At 39.6% G+C, this 10,092-nt stretch overlaps 1 protein-coding gene across 4 annotated transcripts; it reads left to right on the forward strand.

Annotated features, from left to right (window-relative positions):
• The first annotated feature begins 2,728 nt into the window (after positions 1-2,728).
• On the forward strand, positions 2,729-7,773 carry LOC149844731 (putative arabinosyltransferase ARAD1). 4 transcript variants are annotated; one of them, XR_016430408.1, is made up of 4 exons: positions 2,729-3,710; positions 6,378-6,743; positions 7,195-7,453; positions 7,532-7,773. XR_016430408.1 is itself a non-coding variant. In XM_089997312.1 (3 exons), the coding sequence occupies exons 1-3, from the start codon at positions 2,913-2,915 to the stop codon at positions 7,387-7,389; spliced, it is 1,359 nt and encodes a 452-aa protein (XP_089853438.1). In that variant the 5' UTR covers positions 2,816-2,912; the 3' UTR covers positions 7,390-7,773. The 4 variants fall into 4 exon arrangements, 2 of the variants coding, with proteins under 2 accessions (XP_089853438.1, XP_089853439.1); XR_016430409.1 differs by lacking the exon at positions 7,532-7,773 and adding an exon at positions 7,000-7,100 and having other exon boundaries at positions 2,816-3,710; positions 7,195-7,283; XM_089997312.1 differs by having other exon boundaries at positions 2,816-3,710; positions 7,195-7,773.
• The last annotated feature ends 2,319 nt before the right edge of the window (positions 7,774-10,092 follow it).

The raw sequence follows: 10,092 nt of genomic DNA on the forward strand, positions 1-10,092 counted from the left end.
GTGGTCGACCTCGCGTCTTGGTGGTAGACACTTTGGTAGCTCTGGGAGCATCACTCCTTAAAACTTAGCCAATAGTGGGGCAAGGGTCAACGACACTGCTGTTTTCACCTTCCCTTCTTCGGTATGCACAGCAATTAGGAATGTCTGCACTTCCCGCTTGATACCCTTCTTCAATTGCATAGCAGATAACATTGAAGACTTACCTTCAAGAGTAAGGCATTGCACCATTTGTAAAGAGTTTGGCCCCATGATTGTCAACGAGTTAAACTTTAGCAGCAGCATCACATTCTGGCTGTGAAGAAACTTCATGCCCAAAATCATTCTAAAGTCGTCCAGAAACACCACTGTGAAGTTGGTTTTGCCAACTCAACTGTCAATTTGGATAGCTACATCCCTTACTTAACTAAGGATTAGATTGGCCTCAGAGTTCACCGTCTTGATGGTCATCTGCTTTGGCCCAGGCTTCAAGCCCAATCGCTCCACCTCTTCTCGCGAGACGAAGTTGTGCGTGGCCCTAGAGTTTACCATTGTCATAGTAGACTTCCCATTAGCAATGACTTTCAGATACATAAGTTCTTTGCTAACGGGCATGCTCTCGATTGCACAACTTCTAATTGTATTTATCGTTTGTATGGCTCTCATCCTTGTTTGCATGACTTCGACATCACTACTCTTTGTCTGCACTGTATTGGCTTGCCCGTCATCTCTCACAAGATGCTTTGGACATTGCCTAGCGATATGAGTATCGCCACAGAACCAACAAGTTACAATTGGCACTTTATTGTTGTTATTGTTGTGCTTTCTATAATTTTGCCTCTTGTCAGAATGGTGTTGAGTTGATGCCTCATATTTATTGTTGCATCGATCCTCCTTACCTCCGTGGTCCGGCTTCTTCTCGGCCTTAGTCGATGGAGTGAATAACTTGTGTTGTGTATCTACTAGTCGCTCGATCGTCACATACGCATCTTCCAAAGTCTCAAGATTGCTCTTTTTCACTTCAGACTGTGCCTAAGGTTGTAGTCCTACAATAAACCAGTTGAGTATATCTTCCTCTGACATATTAGGTATGTCTAGTATGAGCTTTTAAAATGTTCTGATGTAGTCTATCAAGGCTCTAGTGTGCTTGAGTTCTGCCACCATCCAATAAGCTTGATATTGTATACTCATCAACATAAAGTAGTTTTGTAGCTCAATTTTGAAGACTTCAAAGGTATCAATCACACAATGACATCTTTTCATGTTGATATGTTTTCATCTTCACCAGGCTATGACATCTCTATCAAGTAGAGTTGTTGTTGCCTTCACCCTAAGGTCTTCGGCCAATACATTCTGAATGTTCAAGTAGTCTTCTACATTAAACATAAAGTTTTCTATGGCCTTGGTATCTCTGGAACCATTAAATTTAGTTGACCTCGGCATATCTATCTTTGATGGTCTATCTTCATTTCTGCCATTGAGAGTGATTGTCCGCTGCAGAATGCGGTTCTTCAACTAAAGCTTCCATACTCAAGTCTGCAGGGTGCTCACTGTCGTAGTCAGTGAAGTAACATGTCTCATAAGCAAGTTTATCTGCTCTCATAAGCTCATCACCTCATTGTTCAGTCCTTCGAATGACTCAACTGTGCGTGAAATCGCTTCTTCATGTGAAGTCACATCAGCCACTAGTCTATTGACAGTCTCGGCCATCTGCTCATAGCCCCAAGGTGAACCCATCTCCTCGGTCTCAACAATTGCCTTTCCTTTGGTGTTATGCAAGTTGTATCGGGGCGCCACGATGTCTTGCTCACAAATCATGGTCTGTCGGTGCGTCCCTCGACATCGATTCTTGAGTCCCTTCTCCAGCTCGAAAATAGGCTCTGATACCACTTGTCACAGGCCTATTTTTTCAATAGGCCAGTGCGACGTGGTGGTCCTTCATTACCGCAACAAGTCTTCCAGTCGCTCACTTGCCACTGCGGAAGCTTTGATAGTTGAGAGTACAAGAAAGCAATAGAGAGATTGTAATCACTCGAAAGCAATCATAATAATGGTTACCAAAAGAAAACTCTTCGCATTTGCATTCATTTACAATTTTGCCCACAAGCTCATTACAATTTAGATCTATAGGTTGACCCTTCAAGGTATTTATCAACCTGAATCAAAGTGCAAGGGTTGCCCAAAAAAAGTTACAAGTGACTCGACACTTTACATCAAGACTCAAACAAAGTAAAACAGACTCTAGACACAACTGTACAAAGTAAGTCACAAGGAAACAAACTTGCTAGAGAGATATGATGATGGAAGAGATATGAGGATTATCGAATAGAAGTTAATCTTGTGGATGTGGTTTTCCCATCAAAATTGTTCTCCAAGTGAGATATGAAACCATTTTCCTTTGAAAGCATTGGTGAATGCACAACAAGCCGAGCTAGTTCGGGCTCGACTTGTTTAAGCTCGGCTCTAACTTGTCTGGATAGATAAAAGAGCTGACAAGCTCGATTAGCCCAATTAAGTTCGGTTTGCGTAGTTATATAATGCATAGAGTATAGTATGGTCATTAAGAATCGGGCCCATTAATAACTGGCCAAAACTCGACCCCTTATTAAGTGAGTCGGGCCATCTCCAAGCCGAACCACACTTGAAACCCGACGAGCCGAGCTTTAAAATCGCTTGGCCGGGTCGGGTCGATGCTCACTCCTACCTGGTACTTGACTTTTTTTTTCCCTTGGTTTTTTGGGCAGTTTTTCATGTCCGCTTGCGACGCTTCTTCATGCGCTAACTTCTTTCTCTATAGCAGACTGCAATCTCTCGTTTTTCTCCTGTTCCTATAATTCACTCCCTCGCCTCTTCTCTGCTCATCGATTTCACGCACACACACACAGAGAAGCAGTGGCAACCAAACCAAGTAAAGGCACGGAGAGGCCAAAAGGGAAATGAAGAAGGAAATGGGGAGGAAGCATCTGATGAAACCCACCATCGCTGCCGCCTTGATCTGCCTCAGCTTCTACGCCATCCTCACCCTCACCCTCTCTCCCTCCAATTCCCCCTTTTCCGATCCCATCACTGAGCTCCCCGATCGCCTTATCCTCCCCGGAGCTCCAGCCTCTCCCCGCCCCGCCGTCCGGATCTTTCTGTATGATCTACCTCGCAAATTCACCTACGGCGTCATCGAAAGCTACCTCCTTGCTCGGGACGCCCTGAATTCCGCCGCCCGCGGCGACGATTCCGCCCTCCGATACCCTGGCCACCAGCACAGTGCTGAGTGGTGGCTTTTAACCGACCTCCTGAACTTTTCCCGCCCAGCGGAATCGCCCGTGGTTAGGGTTTCCGACCCCGAGGAGGCCGACCTCTTCTACGTGCCCTTCTTCTCATCGCTGAGCCTTGTGGTGAATCCGATCCGGGGGATCGGCAATGGTGTGGTTTATAGCGACGAGGAGATGCAGGAGGAGTTGATGGAGTGGTTGGAAAGGCAGCCGTATTGGAGGAGGAATCTAGGGAGGGATCATGTGTTCATCTGCCAGGACCCAAACGCGCTCTACCGCGTGATCGATCGCGTGAAGAAAGGCGTTCTCCTGGTTTCGGATTTCGGGCGGTTGAAGGCCGAGCAGGGATCTTTCGTGAAGGATGTCGTTCTGCCGTACTCACACAGGATCAATCCCTTCAAGGGGGATGTTGGTGTCGAGCAGAGGAATTCTTTGCTTTTCTTCATGGGGAATAGGTATAGGAAAGAGGTAAAAATCTATCTTTTACCGTGCGAATTGATGGAATTTTTTCCTCTTCAACTTGGGTAAGCAATTTTTATTTTTATTTTCTCGTTTTCTGTTTGATTATCTTTTCAAATACGTGTGTCAAGATTCATTGAAGTTGTTTGCTATAGCATCGATTTTATATTTATTTTATTTTTTGGTTATGTAGTAAATAATTCAAATTTGCTCAGTATCTTCATAGTGTAGCTGTTGGTTAATCTTATTGTTGTGATTGGAAATTCTTGTAGTAATCATATGTTCTCAGTTGTGATTATTGCAGAGGATGCCTCTTGGTCATCTGAAAGTTGTTTTTGTGTCGATGGCACCTTACATATAATATGGCTCGAAAATTAAATGTGGTTCACCTATATATTCTTTTTCTTATTTGAAAGCTGGGATTAGTCAGACCCCTACCAGTACCTATGCACAAAGGCATTTGAACAGATGGTCTATAGAGAAAGCCACTCTAGAAACCTTTAAGAAAAGAAGAGCAGCTTTGGCTAGCTAATCCTTTTATCTGTAAGTGGCAGAAATGGCTGCATGCCTCTTTGTGCTATGTGAGTTTGTAGGGACTTGAGCTTTCTAAAAAGTGTGGCTGGAGGATCTTAATGGAAAGACAACTAACTGCAGAGGGATTTGCTATTGAGAGAATGTCTTAAAAGGGTCACAAGATGCATGGAGAGGCGATATTTTGAAAATATAGTGACAATATAGCTGTACATTCATAAAAAGAGGCAAAATCTCTCAATATTTTGAAAACATCAGAAATTTATATATATCACAATAATATCTTGATATTATCAGTTACTTTATGTGTACTTTATTATCTAAACATGTTATTTTCTTATTTGTGCTATTTTTATATTTTAAAAAAAAATTAAGCATCAAGATTTTTCCAAGATTTATCAACTAAACCTATATTATCACAAGAAATTTCCTTGCTGAGATATAGCAGAGACTGATATTTGTGACTACTATATATATAATCACTAAAATATGGGCATTTTCAAAAAAAAAAAAAAATTGCAAATCCAACCATATAGATGTGTTTGACATGGTAAATTTGTTAGGAATCAACTGTTGGATTGTGTATTTTTTATGAAAGAATGTAATTTTTGAATGCTTGAATATTTATGAAGATTACGAGCTGTTGATTTTAAAACCTTTAAAAATCTTGCTTATGTATCATAATCGGATGATTCAAGAGCTGGTCCTTATAAAACCAAGCATGTAGATCACATCCGTACAGTTAGATTTAAGAGAAAAGAACAAAAAATCTATGAAAATCGCGGTTCACATGGTAGTTCTCATATTCTAGTGACTATATATATATATATATGTGTGTGTGCGCGCGCGCGTGTGTGTGTGTGTGTGTGTGTGTGTGTGTGTGTGTGTGTGTGTGTGTGTGTGATATTGGATGTCACAAACTGAATTGGTTACTTGCCTTTCTTGAAATAAAGTATCTAGTAGTACAAATGTTTTGGTTAGAGTTACCAGAAGCTTCTTAGATAACTGGAAAGTATGCTTCCTGGAAATCTGCTTTAGATGTGTGATGCTCCTTGCTTCCAAAACTTGATGAGAATCTCGATTCTCCCATGTTTCTCTTATACTTTCCACACACTTCGTCCATACTTATTATATGTTCTCTCGTTCTTCTTTTCATGTTTTTTATGTGTTTCCCACTCACTTTCCATGTGCTTTCTCTAAATTGGTAGTCATCGTTTTTAGATTTTGACAAAAAATTAATTCTTACACTAAAATCATGAAAATTAAGAATAATATTTTTTATGTTAGTTTTTAGTTGTGTTTTATTCAATTCCCACTCAATTCTCATTTCACTTTTTTTATTCCTCGCTTGTCGCTTCCTATAAATTTTAAAATGCCTCGCTTCTTGCTTTCGCTTCCCTATTGTTTCCCGCTTCTGCTTCCTAGTCTAGCAACCTTGGTTTAGGGTCCTTCACAAACTGAATTGGTTACTTTCCTTTCTTGAAAGCAAGTATCTAGTAGTATGAATATTTAGGGTACTTTAATTAATTAATTAATTCCTGCACTGAAGCGGACGGCCATGGAATAGGATCCTTATGGCCTAACAGAAAATTGCAATCTTAAATCCTGCATGGAACACAAAGGGCTTTAAAAAAGAGGGAACCTTAGCTGACAACAAGTTCTCTGAAGAGAAGCAATAATTTGTGGAGTTGACAAAATGTTTCCCTGCTGTTTGAAACTAGGCTTCCTCATAATAAGATTTGTGAATGAAAGAAACTATGGAGTGGCTTCTACTGGAAGAGTAATCTTGATGAACAAGCAAAGAGAGCTCTCTTTATTATACCTGGAGAGATGGAGTGGCTTCTACAATTCAATTCTGCTTCTTTGCATTGAAATGAGCTGTGTTTTATGTGCACCATGTTCGCTTGCTTGTAGCTTTGTTCTCTGGCAGCACACTTATAATCATTTGGCAGCTTCTATACTTGTTTAACTTTCATTTTTGTCCATTAAAAGTCACTAGTGCTTGCTTCTTCTTACTAAATCATTAAATCATGTTAAAATCATAGTAGCAATCCGAGTGCATGCTCATCAGGATACAAAAATATAATATGGCAATGCTATGGCTAATTTGAATTGATTTTTGTCCTCTACTTGGAATATTTATAGGGGGGAAAGGTTCGTGACATGCTTTTCCAAATATTAGAAGCCGAGAAAGATGTCATAATAAAACATGGGACACAATCCAGAGAAAGTCGGCGCATGGCTACACAAGGGATGCATTCTTCCAAGTTCTGTCTACACCCTGCTGGAGATACACCTTCAGCATGCAGACTGTTTGATGCCATAGTGAGCTTATGTGTTCCTGTTATTGTTAGTGACGATATTGAATTGCCTTTTGAGGATGTGATTGATTACACAAAAATTGCTATATTTATCAACTCCGAGAAAGCTGTACAGTCAGGATACTTGGTTACAATGTTGAGAGGGATTAGTTCAGTGAGGATTTTGGAATATCAGAGCGAGCTTAAACTGGTAAATACTCATTTTTCCCCTAAAACATGCCTTTGACCTTTGTTGCTTAAATTTCCCTAATAACAGTGGTGAGAACTTGTTTTTTTTATTAATTTTACATTTACAAAGGTTCTGTTTCTAGTCTGTGCACTCTATATGGTGACTGCCTGTTAAATATTTGCTTTTATTTCATTCTTCTCAACAGAATTCTTGTTTCATTTCTCTATTGGTCATTTGTTGAGTTTAGAATGTATTGTGTGCTATTTGCAATGAACAGTGTGTCCTACCATGAACATCCATCTGGTATTGACCTTTGAAGTCGACATCCGGCATCTGCTTACCACTGTGGCATGTAGACCTCATGACCGTTCCTAGTTGGTAGATATTTTCTCAGTGTTCCGAGACGTTCTAATTCTAAAAAATAAAGGCTTGGTTATGTTTATTTTCTCAACATTCTGTTCTTTTGAAACAGGTAAAGCATTACTTTGAATACGAGGAGCCTAATGGAACTGTCAATGAGATATGGCGTCAGGTTTCTTTGAAGCTTCCCATGATAAAACTCATGATCAATCGTGATAAACGCCTTGTCAGGAGCATCTTAGCTGATGCATCCTGTTCTTGTCTTTGTTCGAATCATAGTGCGGGTTCAATGGCCACCCATTCATAAACTCTGGCAGAAGTCTAAGCCATGGAATTTTAACAGGCAATTCTTGGACCACCACATCCCACTTGTAAGAATTGTGTAGCTTATTATCCCTGCTTTTTCACTTTCTTAGATCGAATGCTGAATCATTGCAACATGCATCTAGCCCTTTTCAACAGGTCAGATCAGTCACTAAAGTTGCTTGAGAAGGGTATATTTGACACTGAAGATGGCCGCCGAATTTTGTGCATCGTCCTCTAAAAAAGTAATGAGGATGTGAAGTGATGCTACCATTCATACTCGTTTCATCTGTTTACTTGCGAACAATGTCAAGTGGGCTGTTCAAAAATGAGATGAATGTAATCCTTAACTGTAAATTAATAATTATAAGTTCAGCTTTGTTTCTCTTATCAGTTATGCCAGATTTTTGGTTCTTGTTCATGTTATACTATACATGGCATGTACCAGGTTACAATGTAATGCCTTGAATAGCAGGTCCTGCTTCTCACTTAAGACAAGGAAACCTGTTTTTTCCAGGTCAAGTTCTTTAAAACAGCTTCTTGTTCATAAACAACGACAAAGTCCTCAGAGTGACAAGTATCTCCATCACAGTCAGAATATCAGGTTAATGTCATGAGAAATTTAATTCATGGAGTATTACATATTCTCGATATAATATTGGCCTTTGAAAACATTCGTGATAAACTTGCAATATTTTCAAAATATCAGCAGTGTTTGTGACTATGCTGTAATCATACCTTCAGTAGAAATCTCTTGAATAGGCTGCCTTGCCCTAATTTGTTCTCGGCCAAACATAATGCATGCTACAACGACCTACTTGGTCTTCCTAAACTTTTTCACGAGTTCTTTTGGGATATAGACAATTCAGCATTCTGCTAAAGCTTGGCATGTCAGACTTTGATTTTAACCAAACTTTTCTGTTGCAGCTTTAGGTCGTTCTCATCCTGCAAGTTTGGTTGACCGCAGGGATACTCAAAATCTCTTTTGTCCTGTATCTACTGTTCGGTTACCTCCTAGTAGTTTGTATTGTAGGGCACTCAGGATCTACCTTGTCATTCTTGCAGAAACTGTCTTCCCCACCCATGAAACTTGGACCTTTGATACTGGCTAACCAATATATGTTCTTCCTTTTGTATCTCGCACATTTTCGGAGTCTTATAGATGCCAATCCAGTTTTGCCAAATACTGAGCAGTTGAAGACCTAACCATCCCAAAAACTGTTTCCTGTCAAACAGGGACTTAATCTCCTATTGAGGATTAGCTACCGTTAGTCATGACAATCCCTAAAATGACTCGAATCTTGCATAAAATTGTGGGGAGCAGGCCTAATACTTATTTAGGTTCGAATCAACACAAGCAAAAGAAACCTGCTCGAGAGCCTAGCGTATCTCCTGGTAGTTGGCTCTTCACAAATTCGATCTGCTTCAGACCTGAAAGGAAGCAACTAAGATGATTACTAGATGAGGATGCCTGTGTGGACCATTAAGGTGTTGAACATCAAGCTTATGAGAAACTCTTTACTGGTTTTGTTAAGGATAAAGTGGGAAAAGGCGCAGAGAGCAAGCTCCTGATCACCAGCTTTTATCCCTCTGAAGCCTTTTAAGCTCCTTACAATTCTGGAGAACTCCCCCTCTCCAACATGTAACTAGTTTAACCTCTAGGTCTCATAACTTCTGGAATAACTAGATAATAGTAGGAAAAATGAAGAACATCGACACTCCCTACATAGGGCTGGTAAACTTGCTGAATGAACTGACCAGAGGGTGTTCAAGCTTGACTCATTTCTTGTGTCAAGTGTAGCCGAGCTTGAGCTCATGAAAAGCCCGACCTAAATGAGATGAACATGAGCAAGCTCATTTACAAAAAACAATAATTTTTTAAAAGTTAAAAACAATAAAGTTTAGACCCTAAACCTATTAAGCCATGGTCAAACTAGTTCATTTACAAAATAAACTTCAGAAAATGACTACGGGTAGTTTGACGTGTTTTCCTAAAAACCTACAGTTTTTGCTATTCTCTCCATGTCCAAAATTGCAAATACCCAAGTTAGTTAGGACCTTTTTACCCTTCCAATTGTGAATTGATGAGTTAATGCAATAAAATTGCATCGCTTGTTGGCTAGTGCAAACTCTATGTAGACCTCACGAAACTTGCATAAATTTAAACATTCGGTGAAACTGAAACCACGAACATCACAAATATCCTACTTATTCTCATATATAATACGGACCACACATACATTTATTTGTGAACATTCAGTTAAACTAAAATATAGAACATCACAAATATCCTACTTATTCACATATACTTCACAAATTCACCTAAATATGTGTGAACCTTCGCTTAAACTAAACGTCACAACATCACAAATATCCTACTTAAATACTTATGAATTTATGACATATATGCGAATTTATCTACATATATATAAAATTTTCTAACAAATATGCAAAATTCTCCAATACATCACATTTGTTTAGAATGAATACTATATGAGTTTTCTTATTATTTGCGAAGTTCATGAATCATATATAAACTCGTTGTCCACATCCTCAGAGCTATTTTCGCATAAACTAGGGTCACCAGTGTCCCCAACCTGCTTCCTTTTGACAACTTGTTTGTATGGAACTCACATTTTGAACCTGTAAATGAGGAAGTCGATGACAAGGATGATACCACAACCTCCTCAAAATGCAGCGCAAATTT

Source organism: Nuphar pumila, chromosome 2 (assembly GCF_984573655.1).
Source record: "Nuphar pumila chromosome 2, dmNupPumi1.hap1.1, whole genome shotgun sequence".
NCBI classification, from domain to species: Eukaryota; Viridiplantae; Streptophyta; class Magnoliopsida; order Nymphaeales; family Nymphaeaceae; genus Nuphar; species Nuphar pumila.

Coding starts and splice junctions, on each gene's coding strand:
- LOC149844731 (XM_089997312.1), top strand. CDS start 2,913: ATGAAGAAGGAAATGGGGAGGAAGCATCTGATGAAACCCACCATCGCT. Junction 3,711..6,377: donor GGAATAGGTATAGGAAAGAG/GTAAAAATCTAT, acceptor GAATATTTATAG/GGGGGAAAGGTTCGTGACAT. Junction 6,744..7,194: donor ATCAGAGCGAGCTTAAACTG/GTAAATACTCAT, acceptor CTTTTGAAACAG/GTAAAGCATTACTTTGAATA.